This window comes from Fringilla coelebs (assembly GCF_963513975.1).
Source record: "Fringilla coelebs genome assembly, chromosome: 5".
NCBI lineage: Eukaryota > Metazoa > Chordata > Aves > Passeriformes > Fringillidae > Fringilla > Fringilla coelebs.
In genome coordinates, this window is record NC_140033.1 from 3123213 (window position 1) to 3148596 (window position 25384).

Sequence of the window (25384 nt, forward strand, 5' to 3'; positions counted from 1 at the left end):
CAGACTGTCCATCCCCTCCACAGGTGCATTCCCTGCTCCTTGCTGCCCACTCCATCCCCATCCATCCCCATCCCCATGCCCATTCCCATCCCCATCCATCCATATCCCCATCCCCATCCATCCCCATCCCTATCCCCATACCCCTACCCATCCATCCCCATCCCATGCCTATCCCCATCCCCATACCCATCCATCCCCATCTCTATCCACCCCCATGCCTATCCCCATCCATCCCCATCCCATCCCATTTCCATCCCCATGTATTCCCATCCCCATCCATCCCCATGCCTATCCCTATCCTTATCCCCATCCCCATCAGTCCCCATCCATGCCCATGCCCATGCCCATCCTCATCCCTCTCCCCATCCCCACCGTCATCCCCATCCCTATCCCTATCCCCATCCCCATCCCCATCCCCATCCCCATCCCCATCCCCATCCCCATCCCTATCCCCATCCCCATCCCCATCCCCATCCCCATCCCCATCCCCATCCCCATCCCCATCCCCATCCCCATCCCCATCCCCGTCCCCGTCCCCATCCCCATCCCCATCCCCATCCCCATCCCCACCCTCATCCCCATCCCCATCCCCATCCCGATCCCTATCCCGATCCCTATCCCCATCCATCCCCACCCATCCCCATCCCGGCGCTCTCTCCCGCCGCGCCGGGGGCGGAGGCGGGGGCGGTCCGAGGCCGTCCTGCGCCTCCCCCGGCGGCGGGAGAAGGGGGGGCCCGCGGCCGGGGCCGTGGCCGGGGCCGGGGCCGGGGGAGGGAGGGCATCGCCCGCCCGCCCCGCCGTGAGAGAGCGCCGGGAGCCGCGCCGGGACGGCCGCGCCGAGGCACCATGCGGGCTGCGGGGCTGCTGCCGCTGCTGCCGCTGCTGCTGCTCGGTGAGTGCCGCCCCTCCGCTTCCCGTGCCTTCTCCCCCGCTTCAAGCATCCCTCGCCTTCTCGCCGCGCTCCGCTTTTCCCGTTACTATTGGCGAGTTTGGCGGAACAGCAGCCGGGGAACGCGGGGCGCGCACCCGCCGCCCCGATGCGGCTTTATCGCGGCTCTTATCGGCAGCCGGGGCGCATCCAGCGCTCCGCGGCAGCGCAACTTGGAGCCGCAGTGCTGCTCGGTTCTGCGGAGGGATGAGCCTCCAGCTCTGCCCTCCCGCATCCCGCTCCCGCTCGGGCTCTGGGGAGAGCCGAGCTTCTCGCCCCGCTTTTGGGGTCCCGTCGAGCCGGGGGGATTTTTGGGGTCGGCGTGGCGGGGCTGTTCTTGCAGTGGTTCAGGTGCTGCGCCCGCGGAACGTGAGGCAGAGATGGCGCGGGAGAGGAGTGGGGAATGCTGCTGGGGCCAGCAATTCCCGCGTGGAAGTTGGTGGTGGAGTTGGGAAAAGGTGAAACTGGGGATTCTTGGCGAGGTTTGAGAGTGGAAACAGCTCCTGGGGTGCTGCGGTAGTGTTCGGGTTCGGGAGGATGTTCGGGGTGATGGAGTGGGAGTTGTGGTGCTCTGGTGGGGTGTTTTGTCGGAGAAGTGGCCATAAACCACATGGAGAAGTAGCAGGGAAAGAAAATGCACTGATGCTTTCCAGAGTGAGTAAAGGTAGGGAGGAGTGAGGCATTTCTTCCTTGTAATCAGGGAAGGAGAGGGAGGTGCGAAAATAACATAAAATAAAATAATTAAACAAAATAATAAAATAAAATAAAACAAAATAATAAAATAAAATAAAATAATAATGAAATGAATAATAAAATAAAATCCTGCTCCAACTCACGGCTCCCAGAAGAGAGAGCTTCTGCAGAGCTGAATGTGCTTTTATTCAAGGTAACAAAAGCTGGGGGATGCTCCGGAGGTAAAAGCACAAGTGGAGGCAGGGCCCTGGGGATTTAACTCTGGGGTGAATTCCCAGAGCTCTGCCTGAAATCTCTGCCTGCTCCTTGTTTTCTCCTGTTCCTCTTGGGACTCACGGGGTTTGGTGGGCAGGCAGGTGTGAACCCCCATCTGTCCCCGATGCCAACAGGGGCTTTCAAAGAGATTTCTCTTCCCATTAAGACTCAGGAAGCCCTGAGCATCATTAATACTGGCATAAAGCAGGAGCTGTTCATGCAATTTTTCTTGTGCTGGCCAGAATTTAGCTGAGTTTAGCTGACTTTGCCTTCTCAGAAGGTTTTGTTCTGTTTTCCAAAATGAGGTGATAAATACAATGGGACTGGGACAAAACAGGCTTGGAGTGTGTGGACCTGTTTCTATAACACTCTGAAGTGATCCTATTTCATCTTTCTCAAAAATTAATTGATTAAATCCTTTAAAACAGCGTTTTCTGCCATTCCTTGCTGCTCTTAAATTTTGAAATAAGCTCCTTAGAGATGCTTTTATGTTGCTCCCTGGGTATTGGAACCAGGATTTTCTTCCTTAGGGGCCAAGATAGGCATCCCTGTTTGCTGAGTGTTTGGGCTCAGGGTCCCAGCAGTGCTTAACTCCAAAGCTGGAATCTGCTGTGGTCATCTGAGTTTCTCACAGCCTAAAATTCATCTTTTTTCCCCTTCCTCCTTAGATGGGAAGAAGTTTGTAAGTGAAGCTGTAATATTTTGGGTATCTTAGGAAATAACGACTGGGATGGAGCCTGCATGATTTGCTGTGTTTAAATTGGGTGTGAAATGAGAGTTGGGGATTTCAGAGCTGGTTTTTGGAAGGTGACAACTTCTGTGTGTGGGGCAGAGTAGAACCTGCCCAAGGTTGATGAATTTTTAAAAGCAGCTCCCTGGGGTACAGCAATTTCCTTAGAAATACTGACTCCTAGGCTTGTACATCCCAATGCCCTGATTTTGCAGAGATTCCTCTTTATATCCTTGCTTAAATCAGAAGAAAATCAGCTTTAGACAATGCACAGCTAGTGTGTGCAAGAGATGCAGCAAATACATCCTTAAATTCCACCGGCCGGGGAGGTGCTCAGAGTTACCCATTACAGCATCTTCATGGGATATTTTATTTTATTTATTCCTTCTCCACATTGCATCTTGTATTCCCACCGGCGCTCTGATAGCAAAATTGCATCAGGAAGAGACAAAAAATACTTTTTATTCTCAAGGGATTCAAAAGAGCCACAGCTCAAACCTGTCCTGGGGGCAAAAAAGGGCAGGAAGGGTTTTTACCAGAGATCAAGCACCGGGCTCAAAGCAAGGCACAGATTGATGGGTTTGAAACCCTTGTTGCCAAAACATCACTTTTCATTCCCAAAGCTGAATTCCCAGGCTACCTCCCCAGTACTGAGAGTTCCCTGGTACTGGGAGTTGGTGTTTGTGGATGAGCTGTCAGAGGTGTGCATTTTAAAAACAAACATTTTATCCATTGAATACTAATCCTGACACAGGCAGGAGGAGGCAATTGGGGCCATGCCCCCAGGAGGAGAAAAAAAAAATGTTTAACCAGAGGGGGTTTTAGAATCAGCATCAAAGCAGAGAGACTCCTGTAAGATATTTTGTCTCAGAGGAATTTTGATAAGACTTTTGCAGCCTTTTTGCCATTTTAGCCGTGCAAAGCCTTGGATTCCCCTCACAGACACAGTAACACTACCCCAGGGGCTGTTTGGGAGCCTTAATTAAAGGATTGTTTGTAAATCACTCGAAGATTCCTGGATGAAAGGAACTGGAACCGTGCAATATACTGATCTAATTCCAGGATCTGCCCTATAGGTTTGTGATGAGGGGGATCATTCATGCTGGTGGCTGGAAATATCTGCTCCCAGCATTTGCAGGGAGGCTGGGGTAGCACTTTGGTTATTATTTTCCCTATAAACCCTGTATTTTGTCTCTCCATCTGCCATTCTAATAGGTCTAAACCCACCAGAATGAGTTCTGGGGTGTTTTTGGCCACTGAGGGAGGTAATTCACAGGCAGTGATGATCCCTCTGGCTGTGCCCCCGTTATCCTGGGGGTTTTATCACTCTGTGAGAGCAGAGAGGAGCTGTTGGGGTTTAGGTACCCTAAATTTTGCCCCTTTATCCATGATGCTGCTCTGGATGGCCCCTTTGCTGTGTTCCCAAGGACCCACCACACCAGTAATAAAAGCACAAGTGGAGGCAGGGCCCTGGGGATTTAACTCTGGGGTGAATTCCCAGAGCTCTGCCTGAAATCTCTGCCTGCTCCTTGTTTTCTCCTGTTCCTCTTGGGACTCACGGGGTTTGGTGGGCAGGCAGGTGTGAATCCCCATCTGTCCCTGATGCCAACAGGGGCTTTAAAAGAGATTTCTCTTCCCATTAAGACTCAGGAAGCCCTGAGCATCATTAATACTGGCATAAAGCAGGAGCTGTTCACGCAATTTTTCTTGTGCTGGCCAGAATTTAGCTGAGTTTAGCTGACTTTGCCTTCTCAGAAGGTTTTGTTCTGTTTTCCAAAATGAGGTGATAAATACACTGGGATTGGGACAAAACAGGCTTGGAGTGTGTGGACCTGTTTCTATAACACTCTGAAGTGACCCTATTACATCTTTCTCAAAAATTAATTGATTAAGTCTTTCAAAACAGCGTTTTCTGCCATTCCTTGCTGCTCCTAAACTTTGAAATAAGTTTAGAGATGCTTTCATGTTGCTCCCTGGGTATTAGGCAAAAAACACTTTTAAATTCCACCTTTAAATTCCACCCAGAGCCCCCTGAAGCTCTGCAGAGCCAAGGATGGGGTGAATGGGGTTTTGTCCTTACAGGGTGAAGGTGAAGTCCTGCTGTCACATCTGCCTGTGCCACAGGGGCTCAGCTTCATCCCCAAGCTCAGCTTCATCTCCAGGTGCTCCAGGCAGGATGATGCCTGTAGCAAACCCACCTGTGGATGTGCAGGAATTCCTCCTTCCCCACTGCTGAGCTGATGAGTAGTGACACTTAAAAACACCAAGGTTGTGAGCCTGAGCATGCACCTGACCTGCAGTGTTGTTCCCAGCCTGACACCAGCCCTGCACTCCAGGAGCCACCCCCAGCTCTGCCCAGAGCAGCACGGGAGGGTTTGAACCCTGCAGGAATCCGGGTGGCCCGGTTGGGTCCATTCCCTGTGTCAGGCATGTGAAATCTCAGCAGCCTCTCCAGGGCTTTCACACGCTCCTGGCAGCTTCCTGCTCCTGAGCCTGTTTACGTGCTCAGCCCCTTCCACTACTGGCCCATCTCCACCTAAGGATGTTGTTTCTGAATTCTTGCAATGCCTGCCCTTTCCTTCACACAGAGATCCTCAGCAAACCTTGCTTTTTTCTTTCTTTTTTTTTTTTTTCTCTCTCTCTTTTCCCACTCTCTGAGCAATGCACACACAAAGTCATCTGGCATTTCTTGCTCTCCAGCTACCTGGGCTCAATCCAGTGCCACCCCCAGGGCTTTGCCAAATACTCCACCTGGCAGAGAGCACTTCCTTTAGCCTTGGAATTGCCAAACGAATCCATGAAGTGTTTCACCTGAAATTTGTGAGGCCACCTTGATTATTCATTTGGATCTTGCAGCTCCTTTGGGGATGTGGCACCCATCTCCCTCAAAAACCCCTCTGTTTGACACTGGGGCTTAATAAAAAGAATCCTTATTTTTTTCCCTGAACTGCCTGGTGGGATGGTGCCCCACACCCCAGAGTGAGGGTGCTTCCTCCAGTGCTTTGTTATTTGGGAGGTTTGGGGACAGTTTGTCTGAGCTTCATCGGGTTTTAAGCGCTCTAATTATGTATTTGTTGTTGTGCTGGGCTGAAGCCTTGCAGTGTTTTGCTCTGGGGATCCTTGAGGAATACACAGATCCACTGCAAACAGGGAGGAGGGATGTGCTCTGCTCATATCGCAGCTCCAGAGGTGCTCAAAGAGATGCTAATTTTTATCCAAAAATATGCTAATTTTAATCCAGAAAGATGCTAATTTTTATGTTAAAAAGCCCTGTCTGGGAAGGTAGACAGAGCTGGGGAGAAACAGATAATCTTCCTTGTTACTGTACAAAAATCATATAAGATTTTTTTCAGCTAAAAACTGAAGAGATGAAATGCTGTTTAAAGAACTGGCTGTGGTGGAGTTCCTCTCTCTATTTTTCAAGTGTTTGGTGGCCAGACTGTGCAGTGAGTGGTCAGGGACAGGGGGGATTCTCTCAGCCAGGGCTGCTGTGGTACAAATAGCATTGAGAAGTGTTCAAAAGTGTAAATGTGGTGCTTAGAGATGTGATTTAGTGGGGGACCTGGCATGTTAGCTTAATAACTTAATGGACTTAATGTTCCTAGAGGTCTTTTCCTACTAATGGTTCCATGATTCCATGGGCAGGGACACCTTCCACTGTCCCAGGTGGCTCCAATCCCCATCCAACCTGGCCTTGGACACTTCCAGGGATCCAGGGACAGCCACAGCTTCTCTGGGCAGCCTGTGCCAGGGCCTGCCCACCCTCACAGTAAAGCTGAGGTGCCTTCAAAGATGACTAAATCTGTTTCAAGATACCTGCTGGCTTTGAATTGCAAATAATGCTGGAAATAGTGATTATTGGTGGGAATCTTTGAAAATGCTGATAGTACCTTTCAGGACTTTGGGGAGTGCAGAGCTCTGTGGTAGCTTATTTAGGGTGACTTTTTGAGGGTCACATGCCCATGTGCACTTGATTTGAGCTGTTGTGTGTCTTAGAGCCAGCTTTTGGCACTGAATTTTGCTGAAATCCATTGAGAACCAGAAAATGCCAGGATAGCCTAAAGAGAAAAAAACCCCTCCCTCCTTCAAGAGGTGAAACTGATGCCTTGTGAAGGCTGACCTAGAACAAAGACTAGATGGAGCTAAAGAATAAAGAAGGGATTTATGGAAAGGATCTCCTCCATGGAGATCCTCCTGGGGCAGCACCAGAGCCCAGCCAGGGCTGCACCCAAGATGAACCAAAATGGCCCCAAAATCCCCGAGCGCTGCCGGGGTCTCTCCCTGGGATCAGCTCTGCTCCATTTGCACCTTGCAGTTCATTGTCCCATCCCAGCTTCAGCCCCTGCAGTCCCACCCTGCTTGTTTTTCTCTCTGCAGCCCACGGGGTTTGTGCTCCTGCCCTGAGATTTGGCTCATTTGTCCTTGGTGCCCAGCTGGAGCAGGAATTGTTTTGTCTCCCTGCTCTGTGCACAGAGCTCACCATCCCATAATATGAAGCTCAGACCCACAGACCAAAGCAGCACAGAATGTGAAAAATAGAAAAGCTCAACCTGAGGCATCATTTCCCCCCTGAAAGCTAAAACCTGAGGCATCAAAGCAGAGCTCCTCAAACTCCAAAACCACCAACATCCTTCATTACTCATCTGCCTGTTGGGTCCCAGGTCTTGCTGTTGGAAGTTTTCTCACCACCAGATGTGCCTGTTTAGCAAATCTTTGCATCCCTGCATCCCTGCATGCTGCAGGCCCCTTTTCTCCCCCATAAATAACACGTGTCCCACACCTCGCTTGGCCGCGGGCCAGGCGCTCTCAGCAGACACCGGTGACACCTTGGTGACAAAGCATTGCAAGGACACAAGGAGAATTCAAACAGCTTATTAAAATCGACTCAGTGTGATGCCACAGCACCCAGCAGAGAGCAGGAGGGGGAAGGAACAGGAGTGAACCTTTATTTTGGGCAATGGGAATTCCAGCGCTGCTGGAATTTTGGATGTGCATCCAAAATGAACAGCAGAGGGAAAGGTACAGGCCAGGCTGAGATTTGGCTTTCAGCAAGGCTCCACTTGTGAATAACATCCAAGGTTCTGTGTCTTGGGTCTGGGTTCCAGTTTGGCAAACTGGGATGACTGGACTTGAGGAGGAAGGGAAAATTGGGAGTCACAGTGTGACTCTTCTGCCTTTTCCTCCCACTAAAGACCCCAGATAAGGCCATGGAGGTTTAGATATTTAACTAAGGTGTTCAAGGTTGAAGCTGAGTTATCCTTGAATCCAGCTGTGCCTTCTGAAGGCAATTCAGATGGGTCTTGGGATGATTTGCACACTAGAGATGCTTGTTTCCATAAATGCTCCCCAACATGGTCTGATGTTGCACCAAAAATATCCAGGACCTGCCCCTGGAAACACTTTGTCTAACACCATATGCACTCAAAAATGTAAAAAAAAAAATTGGTTTTGGGATTTGGATGAACTTCTTGCTGGTGGGTCAGGAGTGCACCCTAAAGGCTGCAAAATGAACAGGCAAATAAGAAGAACATGGTCCTTGGGTTCAAAAACTAAACCTGTGCCTTGTCAAGTGCGGGACAGATCCTTAGAAATAGGCAGAGATGGGATCTGTGTTAGAAGCTCCTCCAAAACTGAAAAGGTAATTTTTTTCTTTCTGAGTTGGTCCCATTTTAGTTGTTGCTTTGAGGTCTGCTTCATATCCTTATCATTCTGAATAAAATTGGATTTATCCAGTGGCTTTTTCTCTGTTTCACAGGCTCTGAGTGCAGCTTTGGTCTAAGGCCACATGGCTGATGAGGGTGGTGAAAGGGGAAGGAAGGTCATTTTGCAGTGGAAGAATAAGGCCTCAGTTATTAATGGCAAAGGCTGAAATTTTCTCTCTCAGCCTTAATTGATTTTGGCAAATTTAACTGGAGGAGGAGGTAGAAATTGGCTTAGAAATTAAGCTCTAATACTTAAATATATATTGGATCTATTGTAGAGAAATGAGGAGACAGCCTTGTTAGACTTTTATTCTAAGTGGCTTCTGCTGGATACAGGCAAAGAGAAAAATACCCAATTTCTAACTTGGACAAAGGGGACTTGAAAGGCTCTTCAGAAAGGCTTGGAGAAACTCTGTTTTGAGAAAGTGCTTCTTTGAAACCTAATAGCAAAGACCACTTCTTTTTTCCCCCTCCTCCCTGGAGTCTAAAGGCAGGAGAGCAAGATAAGACATTCCACCACGTAGGCAAATGGGAAAAAAAAAAGAGAGAAAAAAGTTTAAATGATACTGCTGCAGGCTGTGGAAAGTGGAGAGCTCTCAGGGTGACTATTATGTGCTGCTTATCAAAATACTGTGAGCCCTGACTGTGAGAAAAAGCAGAGTAATTGAAGAGATGCTCTGTGCCAGCACGGATCTGGTTAGCAGTGGTGGTTCTGGAACAACATCAAGTAACCAAGGTCCTTGAGATATATCCAATTCTATATCTAATCTATACCTATATGTATCTATATCTATATCCACAATAAATAAGCAATAAAGCTGTTCTCATTGAACCTTTCTAATTAATCAAACAACAGAAGAAATGGTTAAAGCACAGGTAAGAGAAGCAAGTTTTTTATTACCTACTGAGTCAGTTGATAAGGAGCAGCCTCAAAGCAGGTTGTGATTGCAGGACTCCAAATCAGTATTCTCATCATGCATTTTGTGCAGCCATCACTCTCTGCTGGCGACCTGGTTCGGTTTTGGAGCCTGAAGGAATAAAAACAACAAATAAACAAACAAGAATTTGTTCCTGTGGGTTTCTCTTGGCAAAGCAGAGAAAGTAGCAACACACAGTAAAAGCAGAAAACAGCCTCCTCCTGTTTTATTTTCTTTTTGTTGGCTTTTTCCTTCTAACATTGGTCTCATTTTCAGATGGATCAGCACCCTGATCTGGTTTGACAAATGCTAAGAAATGTTTGTGCTCTCCATTGCCTCATTCTAAGGGCACATAAATTTATACCAAATCACAGCATTGCCATGAACACCCCAAAATCCTGTGTGGCAAAGAAAAGCTGTGATACCTGTGCTGCAAATGGGAGGAACCAGAAATTCTGGGGCTATCAGAAATCCTGATCCAACTGAGAGACAGCCAGGACAAAAGATAAGCAAAATGGGACAGGGCATTGTGTCAGCTGTGAAGCCAGAGAGCAAAATTCACAGCCTTGAGCCCAAATTTCAAGGGTGCAGGAGTTAATCTCCCCATCACCTCCACTTTCCCAAGGCTCAGGGTCATTCCCATACCAAAAACCAAGGAGAGATGCTGATCTCTCTGACATAAAGAATAAATTTTCCTGTCCTGCACAGTACGCGGAACGCTGCGGAAAATGAAAGTTTAGAGATTAATGCAACACCCTATTATAGACAATTATTTTGTTTCCTTAAAATTTTCCCAGCTGGCTAAAAAAAGCCCTCAAGGCTCTCAGTCCATGTGATTTTGTGGGCTTCTGAGACAGTTCCTGCCCACGAATGGCACAAATAAATCCCCATTAACTGCATTCAACAGGAGAATGATCTTTTTTTCTCATTAAAGCTTCACAAAGGGTTCAAAACCTCATTTTATGGCAGGGTGCTTTGATTTAAATTGATGTGGCTTAAATTATGAATTTTAATCATGACTTAAAATACAGAAGGAGAAAGTCATAATTTGAATGATTTGGTTTTTATCATGTTTTTCATTTACAATTCATAGCTATATCCCTTAAGCAGGGCTGATTCTCCTCATTGTAAAACTTGGAGATTTACAGCCCACTTTTGCCTTTCAACTGTGTTTTCTAACCAGGTTGGCACACTGAACATATTTGTGGAAGGAATTTTATAGCCTGAGACCTCTCTATTTTGATCTCTAATTTATGCATCTCTGGAGTCGTCCTTGGTAATGATGAATAAAAGTAATTTAGGGTTTATTGGTGGAAATCACTCTTTGCTTGTAGAGGAAATTTCTGTTAAACTGACAAGTGCAAAAGAGCATTTACAATTCCTTTAAGATACATCAAATAACCAAGGACCTGGGTACCTTATGCAATAAACTTTTCAACAAACTTTTCCGTTTAGTGCTGAGCAATTCACTGAGCAAATCTCCAGCATCAGTCTGTGATGGAGTTAGTGACTGAAATGAATTGTTCTGTGTCCCTTGAGGGTTTCAAATAAACAGGAGTCATTCTCTTAATATTCACTTCTTACTGTTTAAAATGGGAGAGGAAACAATTTTGGTTTTCAGCTGCTAATTTCCAGTTGTTTTTGCAGCTTGGAATTAACTGTTGGTGGAGCAGCTGAATGCATTTCTCCTTGACTTGGAGAGGGAATTTCAATGGATAGCTGAGGTTTATGCAAATAACTTTTGACTGTCTAACTAACCATCCCATGTCTGGATACCCTGGACATCTGCCCATAGTGTAGGCAGAAAGCAATTAAAGAGAAGCAAAAATTGACAATAGTTCTTTTAATTGACCACCCTGTTTTTGTCTCACATCCAAATCCAGCCCCACTTAGTGCTGGAAAAGCTGAGTTTCCCAAGTGCCATGGGTGTCCTGGTTGGGTCTGGTCTCACTGCAATATATTTAATGTTCTTTTTGGTGCTAGATGATAAAATCTGGTCTCCCAAAAATTAGGAAGAGATTTGGGCTTGATGGATTGTGGCCCATTCCTTTCATGCAGCATGTTCTGATGTGTCTCCTTGCTGATCCAACATGAGAGCTTTTTCTCCAGCAAGGTTGGCAAATAAAACTTTGCTGTTTAAAGCAACAGAGGGGAGAAAAAGAAGGAAAATAAAATAATCCTGAGGTGATTGTGGTTGCTGCTCCTGCCATCACTCTTTGCACAAAGCCATCCCAGTGAGAGGACACATCTGCTTCTGCTGCAACCCATCAGTTTAGGCTGATAAATGTCTCTGATAAGCTGCATTTTGAGCCAACTCAGGGTGGAGGATGCACAAACAGACCCTGGGCAGGTTCCTTCAGCCCTCACTCTGCATTTCCTTAGCCCAAATCCCTCCCAGGCTCTCGGGAGGAGCAGCATCCCACGATGGCCATGCTCCTGAGAAGTTCTTCCATGGTGAGTTCTTCTCAAAACCTGGCCTGTAATTCACCATCTCACCCCCAAACATGATTTCCTGGGGGGTTTTCCAGCCAGGAGAAGGTTAGCAGTGGAAGGGTGGATGTTGAGGAATTCCTAATGAGGACAAGGATGGGCAATACAACCCCCACTGTTGGCTGTCCAGTGAAGGACAAAACCTGTCACCCATCACTGTCCACACTCCCCATTCCAGGTTTCTCCAAATCACAGCTTCCGTTGCTGGGGGTGATTTAGGGCAGCCAGTTTGGGAGGGGAAAAAAAAAAGCTTTTATTTTGGCAAAGGAAGTGGCTCAAGCACAGTGGAGTGGTGGGAGGGTGGTGAAGAGTAGAAATGTGAGGTTGGGTTGGTGGCAAGGGGATTTCATGATCAGTGTGTGCATTTATGAATGTCCTTTACAGAGGGTTGGGGAGGGAAATGCAGGAGTCCAAACTGATGGTTGAGAAAGCAAAAAGGTGGTTGTCTGCTTTAAAAAATTCCACCTGTTTGTGTGTTCCTATTACTGCACCTGGCCACAGGTAGCTGATAGCTGCACCTGGTGAAATTTTGGGTATTTAAAGGAGTTTGGGTGTCACAGGAGAACCCCAAGGCAGCAGTGCTCTTCTTCCCTGATCATGTTAGAAATGAAAATTCCAGCATTTTTTAGCATCCTTGATGGAAGCAAAGGGACCTGACCCCACCAGCAGCTCCTTCAGGAGTCTCTGCACTTAATTCCTGGCCAGCTTTCAGCATTGCAGGACATGCCATGGACAATTGGAGAGGCTCTGGATGGGTGCAGAGCCATCTGCATGATGGTTACTGGTGAGAAATTCATGGGGGTGCTGTGGAGAGTGGGTGATTTTGGCCCAAACCCAAAGCCAAGCTCTGGAGTGGTTGCACTCATGCAGCTCTCCGTTATCTCCTCTAGGTTCTCACACAGAAAAATCCCACTGCCAATCCTGATAAAATACTGCAAGTGGGGGAAAAAAATAAAAGAAGTCAGGAAACCACCAAGAGAAGCTCCATGTGCCTTGGGGGTTTGATGGGGAGCGCTGGGGGGGACAGACACGCCGAAGGAATGCCGGCTATTTCGGGCTGTGTTTGTGTTTGAGAGGCAGGAGGAGGAGGAGGGTGGCAGCTCCTCGCTTTTTCTGCCGTGAGAACCTTTTGCATGTCTGGCAGGACAGCTCCAATCTGATTAGGAGGGGGTTTGATTAGGAGGGGGCTCTGTGGGGGCAGCAGCAGCAGCGATGGGGGATGGATGCAAAGCTGCTTCCCCTGGGAGCAGCAGCCGGGGGATGCCCCGAGCCCAGCTGGCCTTTTAGGGAGGGCTCCCTTCTAATCCAGCTCAGAAGCAGTTTTGGGGCAGGGGTTTATCTCTGTCTTGGCTGGTCAGATTGGTACCCTGAGGTGCTGGAAGAGGAGTGTTGATAAAGTGGATGAGTAAGAAGGAGCAGCACAAGGAAACCTCTGTAGGGGAACCGCCTTTGAGGCTGGATTTTGGGATCCCACTTTACTTATTAATGAATTAATTAATTAACTCCCATCCTGAAGGCTGACACTCATCACAGTGAGGGGGAGGATAAAAAAAGTGCAGCCCATGAGCTGTTCCTGCAAGGATTTCCACTCGGTCTGAGCAGAGGCACTCACCCCACAGAGGGACAGGAGAGAGAAGAGGTGCTAAGATTTTGTCTCTGCTCAAATCTGACAAGATCAGATGCTCACAGCCTATGTGTGAAGAAATAAGAAGCATTCCTGCCTCAGGAATTTATTTCTTAGAGTATTTTTTTAGAAAGGAAATAGGGGAAATATTGGAGGAAATATTTATTTCTGAGACCCTTGGATCTCCCAGCCCCTGTTTTAAGCACCAAGACTATTCCTTGCTGACATGGACAGTTATGCCTGTGGGCAGATTTCCCATTTTTTCTCCTCACAAAAGGCAAGAAAGGGCTTGTTACAGGAACTTGGTACCACCTGCATCTCTCAGGACTCCCCAAAGCCAAAGAGTTGCAAATTTTCCCAGTCTGTTCAAGCTATGGCTGTTGCCATGAAACTGCCAAGAGTGGGGAAAGAAAGGAGGAGCCCTCTGCTTGGTAGTCTAGATTAGGAGTAAGGAATTTGTTCTGTAGTAATAAGGATCAGCTTTGGATCTGCTTGGATTTGGAGTTGAGCTATCTTCCCAGGGGTGAGGGCCCAGCATCCAAATGTCCTGATGCTGTAACTCCTCACACGTTTGGGCTGCTCTCCAAGCATCAGGGTTAGGGTTAGGGTTTGCAAGAAGGGGATTTGCTCCACACCTTGATTTCCTCCAACACTGTTTCTGCCCCTGTTTGGGAGAGCTGATTTGAATCCTGCAGCAGCACAGGACTTGGCCATCTGCTGCATCATCCTTAGTCCCAAAATGCAGTGCCTGGATTCCACCACATATTTTATTTATTTGGCTGCTCTGCTGTGCAGAAACGTCCTGGGCAAAGGACCTGGTGCTGTTGGTTTGTATCATTTGAGCATTTCAGCCTCTCATCAGTGACTCTGTGGCCCAGATTGGGAGGTCTGGGTACTGGGAGGGACTGGTGATGGAGAAGCAGAGCAATTCCAGGCTAGGCTGAGTGGAGTTCTGGTCTAGTGGAAGGTGTCCCTGCCCATGACAGGAGGGCTGGAACAAGATGATCTTCAATGTCCCTTCCAACCCAAACCATTCTGTGATGATTCTGTGCCAGCCACCAGGGCCAGGAGCATGCCTGCACCACAGAGCCGTGTCTGCAGTACGTGGGCTTGCAAGTTATTAATTATTTAAAGCAATCAGTTGCTAAGAATTTAGAGCAAACAACAATCAATTACTGAGAATTACCAATGAGCATTGCTGGAAGTTGTCATTTGCTTTTGATGGCTCAGCTCTTTCTTGCCTCCATGGTCAGCAGGCTCAGGGCCTGATTTCTGAGTGGTGTCCAGCAGCATTTTATCCAATTATAATTTCCAGACATGTCAGGAGGAGATGGGGCTCAGGGCAGGGAGAGGGTATTTTTGCACAGCAGATTGTGCTTCTCCAAATGCACATTTGAAATGTGTGTGGGGATTTTTCAGCTCTGTTCTGCCTAGCTGTAATCAGGGATGCTGTTTTCAGGTAGTTTTGGCAGCAGAGCCATGCTTTGATTTGGCCAGGGATCACTTGCAAACATGCCAGGAATGTTCATGCAGCTGCAGCCTTCACCAGAGCAGGGGCTCCACCTCCACTGCCCAGCTCCAGGATCACAACCAGCAGCACCCAGTGAATCCCAGTTCAATGCCCCCTCTCCTCTGCTCTGCTGGTGACTTTCTGTGGGTCCCATCATGTCCCTGCCTTCTCCTCCCATCTCCAACCCCACCATGAGTCCAGCTCAGTCTCCTAAAGGAAATACCCAAGATGACATGTCAGAGTTTCCCTGCTGAGCCCAAAGCAGGACCTGGTGTCTGTCACCCCAGGAGCAGAGGAATTGGGATATCCCCATCAAGCCCAGCCCCACAGCTCCCTCCTGTACTCAGAGCTGTGGATCCCCTCCAAGGTGAGAACTCAGCCTGGTATTTGCAGACCTGATGGCCCCTCTTAGGAGGAAGAGGAGGATGATTAGCAGCAGGGAGGGGATGCAGCTCCTTCTTCCTTCCTGCTTCCTTTGCTCCCTTCCCTTACCCTGCCACAGCCTCCAGGCACTGCCCTGGAGAGAAGGATTTGGTGGCAGGGAGATGTTTTGGTGGCAGGGAGATGTCAGCAAAGCCCTGAGCTCAAAAGGTGACATGGACAGGGTCTGTTCCATCCAGACCACCCTGGGTGCAGGTGCTGTAAGCTTTGCTTTCCTCTAGATACCATTTAGGTTTTTCCTCCCTGACCAGCAAATCTCTTTGTGCTCAAACTCTCTACCTGTCATGGGAGTTTTGGAGACCTGAGTGTGACCCGTGTTGTGTGCTGTATTTTTTTTCATATATTACATTTTTTTTGGCTGCAGTTTCTCAGCACGCAACCACGTCATTGAAACCTACTGAGTGCAAAGCATTGCATCCCCAACCCAGTGACATCCCACAACTTCCCATGCTCTTCTGCTCAGCTGTAACCAGGCAGGAATCTCACTCCTTGCTGGGCTGCTGGGTGGACAACATTGTTCCCCTATTGAGTCATTAACAATGAGGTCATTGGGCTGGAAAGACAATGTCATTCAGCAGCCAAGAACCCAGCTGGCTGATCCCGGTTGTGTCTCATCTCCTATGACAAAGCCACTTTTAATTGACTAATTAAAGCTTTTGCAGGCTCCATCTTGGAAGGGATGACCAAAATAGACATTGTTCTTTGTCAGCATTAAGCCAGGCCGGTTGGCTGATTAAGAAGCAAGACCTTTCTTCCTTCTCCACTTTGCCACTTGCTGTGCAGGCTTCAATTCCTGGCCCTGGCCAGTGGGAAAACCTCCTCAGAGATATCCCACCATGTGTTGTAGAGCATGCTGTTTGAATGAGGCCCCAAGGACCTCAAGAAAGCTCACCCAAAGCCCACTCAAGCCACTTTGGGATGGCCTCTCTGTGTTACCATCACACCTTCTGTTGCACACTTGATATTTTGGGCTCCCAGCTCCTGTAGGAGTTTGATATGGCACCTAAACCTATGCATTGGGGTGCTCCCATACCCTTAGGCCTTACCAGGAGAATTTGATCCACTGGCTGTGGGCCAAGGGCATTTTTCTTCCCATTTCTGGGCCGTCTTTCCCTTTATGTACTTTTTGGGTGGTGCAGTGCAGGTGGAAAGCAGGGGCATGTCCGAGCACTGGCAAGAGATGTGCCCGCAGTAAATCCTTGCTTCCCTCAGCTGAGTGCTCCTGCACTGCCAGGACCCTCACCACTCTCAGAATGAAGATTTTTTGAGCCCTGAGACCACTGTCCACCTCTGCTCTTTGCATTTCTCGCTCTCATTGCCACTCTGAGTATTACCATCCCCAAACCAGGGAATAAATGTGCCCTGAGGGACTCCACGGGACAGAGGCTATTTCGTGCAGCTACCTTGCCATTTCCATTAAACCCTCAGGGCTTTTTCAGCCTGCAGTGTGATTGTCTCAAACCAGATTTGTCTCCTTCTGGCTGCCCAGGCCCTGCTGAGCAGGAACGCTGGGTGTGTGTTTACCAGGGCCGGTGTCCCAGCCCTAAAGCACAGCAGCCGCTTCTTTTGAAGAACACACAAAGCAAGGAAGAGGAGCGATTGTTTGGGAGGAAGTTGAACCATAATGTAATAGACTCCCATGGGATTTACTATTAGTAATTATTTGTATTGCTCTGGCACCTAACCAAGGCTGGGGCCCCGGTTAGCAAGGTGCTGGATCAGCCTGCAGTTGAAGACAGCTCTTCTGTCCAAAACCTGCCCACTCTTGCAGGTAGAGGTGGGGAAACTGAGGCAGGGAGAGGTTGACAAGCGTAACGAGGGTTGTTTTAGAGAGTTGTGGCTCAGCAAGGAGGTGAGCCAGCACACAGTGCTTACAGGAGCATCCTTCCTCTCTGGGGGTGAATCCTAGAACATGGAACTGCAAAATGGTTTGGGTGGGAAGGGACTTTAAAGACCATCTCGTTCCACCCCCTTCCATGGGCAGGGATAGCTTCCTCTGGGTCAGGTTGTTCAAATTCATCCAACCTAGCCTTGGACACTTGCTCTACTTGTGCTGCTTCCAGCTCCACCTAAGAGTCCATTGGGTAACAAATATGCTGTGCTGGAGGGTCCTGCCCTGGGACAGCACTGTAAAAGGTAGTTTCTCACTGTTCGTGCCTTTAATAAGTGATTTCTGTGATCATGTGTATTATTCTAAGGAGGGGAGGAGCAGGAGCTATCAAAGAACAAGTGCTTCAAATGGAAACTGAGTCCCACTTCTCCTGAAAAACAAAACAAAACAAACAACAAAACAAAAGGCTAAAATGGATTTCTCTTTCTGTAAAGTTTCAGGAGAGTTAAATAATGAGGCAATTACGAATATGCCAACAATAGAAGCTGATCAGATTACACAGGCCTGTAAAACCAGGGGCCTGCAAAGCCAGATCGAAACTGGAGCCATTTGGTGGGAAAGAAACTCAGTGCCAGACAGTCTTTAAATAGTTTTGAATAAGAGGGAGGGTTGGCTGTGTCCTTCCCTTCCGAGGCTCTCCCCCCCTAAAGAATAGCACCGAGCCTCCTGCCAAGTCCATGCCTGAAGGCTCCACTCACAGGCCAGTATATAAATATATAAATATATGAATATATGTAGGTGCTCATGCATGCAGTGTGTATATATAGAGCTTCCCAGTCATCTGGGAAGACCCCACCCTGAGGGAGGTGCGGGTGTGGAACTGGAGGGAAAAAAAAAGCCCAAAAAACAAAAGGTAGGACCCAAAATAGCACGGACACACAAAGGATCCCAAGGAAACGTGGAGCTCTCCTCACGGCATTGACAGGAAATCTCTGGGCTGCTGGCTCAGTAACCCTGGCTAGCCAAGGTCAGGGGGGACTGATTCCTGACATCCATCTTCTGCAGAAATCCTGGGGTGAGGGATGTGAGGGGGAAGCTTTTATGTCAGCGAGGCTTTGCAGGTGTCCCAAATGTGCCTGCAGAGGAACCTGTCTCCAGCATAGCCTGAAAGAGAAGCAAAGTAGACAGAACTGGGGAGGATATTTAACCAGGAATCACCCCAAATTTTACTTAGAGAAGCTGGGATGCTTGAGGGCATCACCAGTGCCTCTTGGAGGTGGCTTCTCTGTCACTTGGCATCACTTGTGTCTTTCACATCACCTTGGAGTGTCAATAAACCAAAGACCTCAGAATCACGGAGTGCCTCCAGCTGGAAGGGACCCACAAGGATTGTCCAGTTCAAGATATTTCAGGTCATCCTCTCTGGGCTCATCCTGGCCTGCTGGTGGGTGTGTGTGAGATGGGCTGGGGGAGGACGCCTGACTTGCCTCCCAGAAAGTAAATTTGCTGGCTGGAGGGCGTAAATTTGGGCTGATTTGTGACTCATCAGAGGTGCTGGGTGCACAAAGGAGGGTGAGGCTCTGGACCTTATCCTGTCCCCGCCATCTCTTTTCCGCTGGTCCGTTCTGTCCTCGGGACAGGCAGGCAATGTCCAAGTCCTGCCCTGAGCGTGACCCTGGGGACTGCCAACCTCCCCCACAACCCACAGGGGTGGCAGGAGCAGGCAGAGCTGCTTCTGAGGGCGATTCCTGCTGTAAATCTTCTGGGGAGGTGGGGAGGAAAGGGAGGTGCAAGAAGCAGGGGACAGCGTGTGGCAGTACCACAGCAGCTGTGTGCCAGCACAAACTCACCTCCCACTCACCCCTCTCCTTTTTTTCCCTTGTACAAGAGCAGCCTGTGGCCAGGCCGAGGTCTCCTTATTCTTTTGGATTTAGGGTCTCTTCCTCTTGTTTTCTGCCCCTTAGAGCTGTGGTTTGGACCTCCTGCCTGCTGGGCCTGCAGCTTCAGCCTCCAGGTGGGGATGGCATCCTCAGTTTTGATGGCACAAATTTGGGCATTAGATCCCTGCTGCTAATACCAGCTTTAACACCTCTCTGTGGTCTGGCTTTGTCAGGCTATGAGGCTCCAGAGAAGCGTGTCCTTGACTTTGTTGTTGATCCTTTTTCTTTAGGAAGAGCCCCTTCCCCAAGAAAGGGAATATTCCCTCCCTTCCTCTTCCTCAGTGCAAAAATTAGAGTGACACTTACAAAAAGAGAGGGGAGTTTTGGCTGCAGAACCAGCCCCCAGGAGCTCTGCTCCACGGGAGCCTTGTGGCCCTCATTGCCTGTGGATGAAGTCTAGACACGTCGCTGATGCACAGCACCCAACTTGAGTGACATTGGATGTGACAACTCTTCCCCGATGCCAGCCAGCTGGCAGAGGTCCAGCTGGCAGGATGAGCAGCTCAGGGCCAGCTCCATCCCTGCCTTGCTCAGCATGAACCCAAATATGGGCCCAGCCAGCTGGAGAGGAGAGCAAGGCGAGGAATGTCATCCCCCCGTGCCACCCAACAACTTGTAGGGTGCTCTCTCCGCTGCCTTCTCTGGTCCTGCCTTTCTCCAAGGACAAAAACTGAGAAAAACTGAGTTCCAGGGGGACCTGAATGTGGCCTTTCTGTAGTTAAGGGGGCTTATAAGAAAGATGGGGACAAACTTTTTAACAGGTCTGTTGCAATAGGACAGGAATGATGGTTTTAAACTGAACAAGGTTCAATTTAGATGAGATACAAGGCAGAGAGTTTTGATGATAAGGGTGCTGAGATGCTGGCACATTTTGTGAAGCTGTGGATGCCCCATCCCTGGAAGTGTTCAGCACTAAGCTGGATGGGACTCTGAGCAACCTGACCTAGTTGAAGATGTCCCTGCTCATTACAGGGGGGTTGGACAAGATTTTAAACATTTGTTCCAACCCAAACTAATCTATGATTCCATGATGTGACATCAAATCTGACATCAAACAAAGCTTTCCATGCCCAGGAATTAGGAAGGGCCAACCTCAGCTGGGGAGGAAGGTGTGCCCCATCCCTGGTGTTTGGTCAGTGCAACATTTAGGAGCATGTTTTCTGGGGACCATCACCAAATTTCTCCTGGATTAACCTTCCTAAAGTGCATCCGCTCCCCCTCATCAGGTTTAAGAGCTGAGGAGAGTTTGATTTAACTTACTTCATTTGGGCTAAATTAAATAAAGACTGATTTAAAGCTGAACAAGAGTGTCCACCTGCTGGGTTATGTGCACTTTGACTAATCCACTCTGAAGTCATACCTCCTTTTAATTTTAGATTAATTTTTTCTGAGCACCCCTGTGTAGACAAGCCATCAGGCTGTATAAAGATCAGCTCCTGTCTCGTGGGCTCACGACCTCACTCCTTCCCAAGCTGTCTGGAGGGAAGTCCTCCAGGAAAAGCCAGGGATGATTCCTCTTTCTAGGGTGAAAAGCAGACTTTTCTCTGTCTGAATGAATAAATCTGTGTCCCCAGACACCCTCCCTGGTGAGGGTGGAGAAAGGAGGTCACGTCCCCAGGAGGAGCTGCTGGGATGTGACAGCTCAGCCCTCCAGAGCAAAGCTGAAGCTTTGGCCAAGCAGTTCATGGTGTTGGCTTCTCCAAAGGGCTCCTTCCCACCACCTCGACAGCTCCACAGCTCCTTCGTGCTGGAATCAACTGGTGGTCCAGCCCTCAACCCTGGGGAGAGATGGTGAAGTTCCTCCAGCCTTTCTTCCACCCCAGAGAGAGGTGGTGAAGCTGGGTGGGATCCTCAAGTGGTGAAGGTGAAATTCCCAATCTGGCAGCCCCAGTTTTTATGTTCTTCTCATGAACCGAGATTTCTGTCCAAACTCAGAAAAATCTAGACTGTTAACCTATTTGCATTTTCTTAAATTAAAAAAAAACAGCTTTTAAAGTGCTCATGTCCACAGACAAAATCCTGAAAAACCATCTTAAAGTCTTACAACACAGAAGAAAAACCCCAGATATTCAGAGTATAACAAAGCTCTGTATTCTTACAGTTTTAGTGAGGTTTTCAGTGTAGTGTTGACTCACAACCACTGCTTTGGGACAGAAGCACCTGTGCTTTACCTTGATCCAGAGAGACTTTCTGGCCCATTACTCGGTGTAAACCTTGAGTTTCTTCCAAAGTCCTGTGTGACTTTTGCAGAAATAGAGGGGTCTCAGGGCTAAATGTAGCAGACACCATGTCCTTCAGCGATGGTGATTGATGCTCTCTTGATACAGCCACAAATCCTCCTTCAAAGCAGCAAGGTCATCATGGGGCAGCTCCACTCCAAGGGTACAAAGGATTCAGGAGGGGACAGGAGCGTGGCAAACTGTGTTTTGGATGGCCTGGTCAGGCTGGGACATGAGGCATTTTTGGCTCCTGCTCCCCACGTTTCTGGTCCAGCAGCTCTGGTGCCATTTCCTACACAATGAGGAGTTTCTGGCTGCAGAGCCCCCAGCTCAGTCTGCAGCCTGGAGCCAGGTCCCTTAAAAATCCCATCGTGGATGGGATGGAGATATCCTCTTTCTCCTGATGGAAAGAGGATTATTTTTAGTGGTGAAAAATGCCTGTGGGTTGCGTGGATAGAGGTGGGCACGTGTGTTTGTGTTGGTTTGATTCCTTGACAACCTCCTGTGAAGGATTTCAGAGCTTTCATTTTCCACAGTGGTCTTCCTGTCTCCTTCTGGTGGTTTTTTTGTCTTTCCCCTTCACTTTTTAGATAGCCACAGATTTTCCATGAGGAGAGTGGTGGAGACACAATCCTAAAGAGGATGTCCTATGTTTATCCCTAAGAGAGGCTGGACTTCCCACTGCTGGCATTCCTCACCTCTGGCTGGAGCTGGCCCTGGGATGCAGAACAGCCTGGGATGGACCAGCTGGGTCCACTTGAGTGAAAAATGCCACAGATCACAAATCTCAGGCAAACCCCAGACTCTGAGGAGAAATTCAGAAGAGTTGGAAGCGTGGCATGAAGGACAATTCAACGACAATGTTTTTGAGAAGGTGGGAGTGAGGAGCACTGAGATATTCCTGCTCCCTCAAACCCCCTGTCTGGTCATTAATTAGTGCAGCAAATGAACCCATTTCTGCCTCCCCAAATGTGGTGTTTAGAGGGACCAAGGGAGTGTGAAGAGGAGACGAATCAGGGCTGCAGGAAAAGAGGAGTGAGGGGAGGTGTGCCTTGGGATGATTATTTTTAATATTTGTCACACTTCCAAATGAAACAGCGGACGAGCTGAGCTGGCTCAAACACTTGCAGAAAGAGCTGATGGGGAATTTGTTAATGAAGCAAGTTTGTCACCAGAAAATGCTGGTTCATCAAAACCTGGGTTCTGGGGACATGTGTTGCAGTCCTGGCAGGAAAAGTGTATCAGGCTGCAGGTGGGTTTCTTGGTTGGAACCAAGGAGGTTTAAAGGCTGTTGTGTGAATAAAATAAAACCAGGCAGATCTAACAGAGAGGATGAAGCAGCCAAAGCTCACGTGAGGTTTGCTTCAAGTCCTGTTCTTTGGGCTTTGGGGTTACTTGTACTTGGTAAAAATAGGGAAAACTTGAATTTTTCCCAGTTCTGGAAGCAGGGTGGCCTTTTGGCTACTGTAGGGATTTGATTCACTGCAAAACGTTGCAGACTTAGAGTCCTCAAGATGATGCTAAAATGCTGTGAGGACATTCTCCAGAACTCCTGCTGAGGGGTATCTCCAGACTAGCAGTGAAGTAGGAAGCCCTGGATGCTCCTCTCCATCTGGAGATGAGGCAAAACTCCTTGGGGCTTGAAGCACATCCATTTCCCACTCTACCCTGCTCCAAGTCCAGACAGTAAGGATCCATTGGGAAGGGTTTTCAGGGCAGAGGCAGTGGCTGCAGATTCCCTCAATTTGACAGGAGAGGAGAGGGCACTGTCAGCATCACTGCCCCCATTTCACTGCCACTTCCACACATGATCTAAACAGCAGCAATTTGAAGAGATTTTTCAATAGAGCCTTCCACAGTGGGGCAAAGGAGGTTCCCTGCTGACAATAAACCCAGTGGATTTAAATCAGAGTCCAGGCACACTCATAGAACCACAGAATGGTTTGGTTTAGAAAGAACCTTAAAGATCATCTCATTCTACCCCCCTGCCATGGCAGGGACACCTTCCACTATCCCAGAGTGCTCCAAGCTCTGTCCAGCCTGGCCTGGGACACTTCCAGGGATCATGGGGCAGCCACAGCTTCTCTGGGCACCCCGTGCCAGGATCTCACCCCCCTCACAGCCAAGAATCCCCTCCCCTGACCTGCTGCCCACACCTCTTTGATGTAACCCCTCCTCAGGTGTTATGGCCACACTAATTAGACCCAGCCATTAGGTCTCATCTTGAACATTTTGCAGAGCAATTCTATCAGAAGTGTTCTGCAGCAGTTTTTATTCTGGCAGGGGTTTGGGGAGGATATGTCTGCACTGGAGGATTGGACTGATTGATTAGAGGCGAATGGTCTGGCAGCTGCTGTTGGACCTTTCCCCATTCCATAACCCAGGAAGCCAACTGGATCTTTGGCCTGGGTGAAGCCATTTCATAAAGCTGATGGCGAGGCTGGCAGCAAAGGGGTTGGGGGATACTCATTAGGAAAGCATCTTAAGACATGGAGAGTGCCAGGGCGGTGTGTAAACCATCCTTGTACCACATCCCTCACTAAAATCTCCGCAGGCAGCTCAGGAAGACCCTGTTTGGATCCCATCCATCTATCCCTAAGCCAATGGAAGGGAAAGAGCCTCTGCACAGGCAAAATTAAAAACCCTGTGAAGTAACCACTTGCTCTGGTAGCCCAGCTTAATTCCAGGATAAATAACACTGCTCTGTGATATTCTGCCAATCTGATCCCTCTCACGGTTTCAAAAGGAGGTGACAGATTTCCTGTCCTCTGCAGTGACTGGGCTCTGCTGCACCTCAGATACGGCTGCATTGCAGAGGGTGGATAAAACCCTCCTTGCTCCCAAGAGCTTCTTGCAATGCAAAGAAAAGTCCAGGAGTTCCTCACTGACTTTGGCCAATGCTGTCCCCTAGGAAAGGCCACCCCCAGAGCCTCAGCCCCTGCTTTGCCTTTGATGAACTCAACCCGCTGCCCCTGTTCAATCAGGAAAGGCTGCACAAAAGGGGAGGAAAATAGGAACTTCCTCAGGGCCTGGCTGACATCCCTTCCCCTTCCCTGGGCTGCTCAGGCTCCTTGGCTTTCTCATCCTGCCTGGGAGGAGCAGGAGCTGGCTGCCGTAAGGCTCCGAGCCGGGCTCAGCCCGCCGGCCTGGGGTGTGTCACCCACCATTTCCTAAGTTATTCTTTTGAGTTTCCTTCTCTCACTATTAATAGAATTTCAGCCAATATCTGAGCTGTTAGAACAAGGTGGATGGGGGCAGACAGGGGGAGGCGTTACCGAAATAGGAAGCGGGAAGCTGTTGGGGAGGGAATAGTCAGAGGAGCTGCGTGGAGAGGGAATAATCGCTGCCTTTGGGTGGGCTCTGGGAGGATGGACGGGACGTGTCCTTTCACTTTGCATTTTGAGCCTGTTCGATTCTCTTTTTGCACTCCAAGCCTTGATCTTTCCAAAAAAACTTCTCCCCTGAGTGCCTTCTCCAGCCTGCAAAATTTCACGTACTCGCTGCACTGAGGTTACAACCAGAGCATCACCCCGTGGCAAGGTTAAACTGGAAGAGGAACACTTTAGATTAGATATTAGTTGGAAATCAGTAGGAAATTTCTTCCTGTGAGGGTGATAATGCCCTCAGAGAAACTGCATCTGCTCCAGCCCTGGAAGTGTTCAAGGCCAAGGCTTGGAGCATCGTGGGATAGTGGAAGATGTCCCAGCCCATGGGTTGGACTAGAGGGCCTTTAAGGTCCTGTTCAACCCAAACCATTCTGTGATTCCATGAGTTAGAGGCGGTGCAAGTTGTGTCTGTGACTGCTGTTGTGAGGAGCTGTGCTGGCACAAAGCAGCTCACCTTTCCTTTTACGTTTTGGGTGACTTTTCACATCCCACCAGACCCTGACCAGAGAACTCCCACACCATCCCATCCCCTCCCAAATGGGCTGAACTGGGTAATTAGCGAGAAGGGAAAGTTGTCTGCCCTCCCGTCTGTCCCCATCCCAGACACACTGTATCCCAGGCCTGCCCGTGGGATACACGTATCCGGACATGAAATCATGTTTTTGCAGCGCACTCATTTCCTCCAGTTCGGCCGCTGAGCCGCTGATGCCCGCAGGGC

At 48.9% G+C, this 25384-nt stretch overlaps 1 protein-coding gene across 1 annotated transcript in view; it reads left to right on the forward strand.

Annotated features, from left to right (window-relative positions):
- The first annotated feature begins 721 nt into the window (after positions 1-721).
- PODXL (podocalyxin like) overlaps positions 722-25384 on the forward strand; it is a 45006-nt gene continuing 20343 nt past the window's right edge. The window contains exon 1 of the mRNA XM_084206763.1: positions 722-892. Within this exon, the coding sequence (XP_084062889.1) occupies positions 847-892 (46 nt within the window). The 5' untranslated portion in view covers positions 722-846. The remainder of the gene's footprint in view (positions 893-25384) is intronic.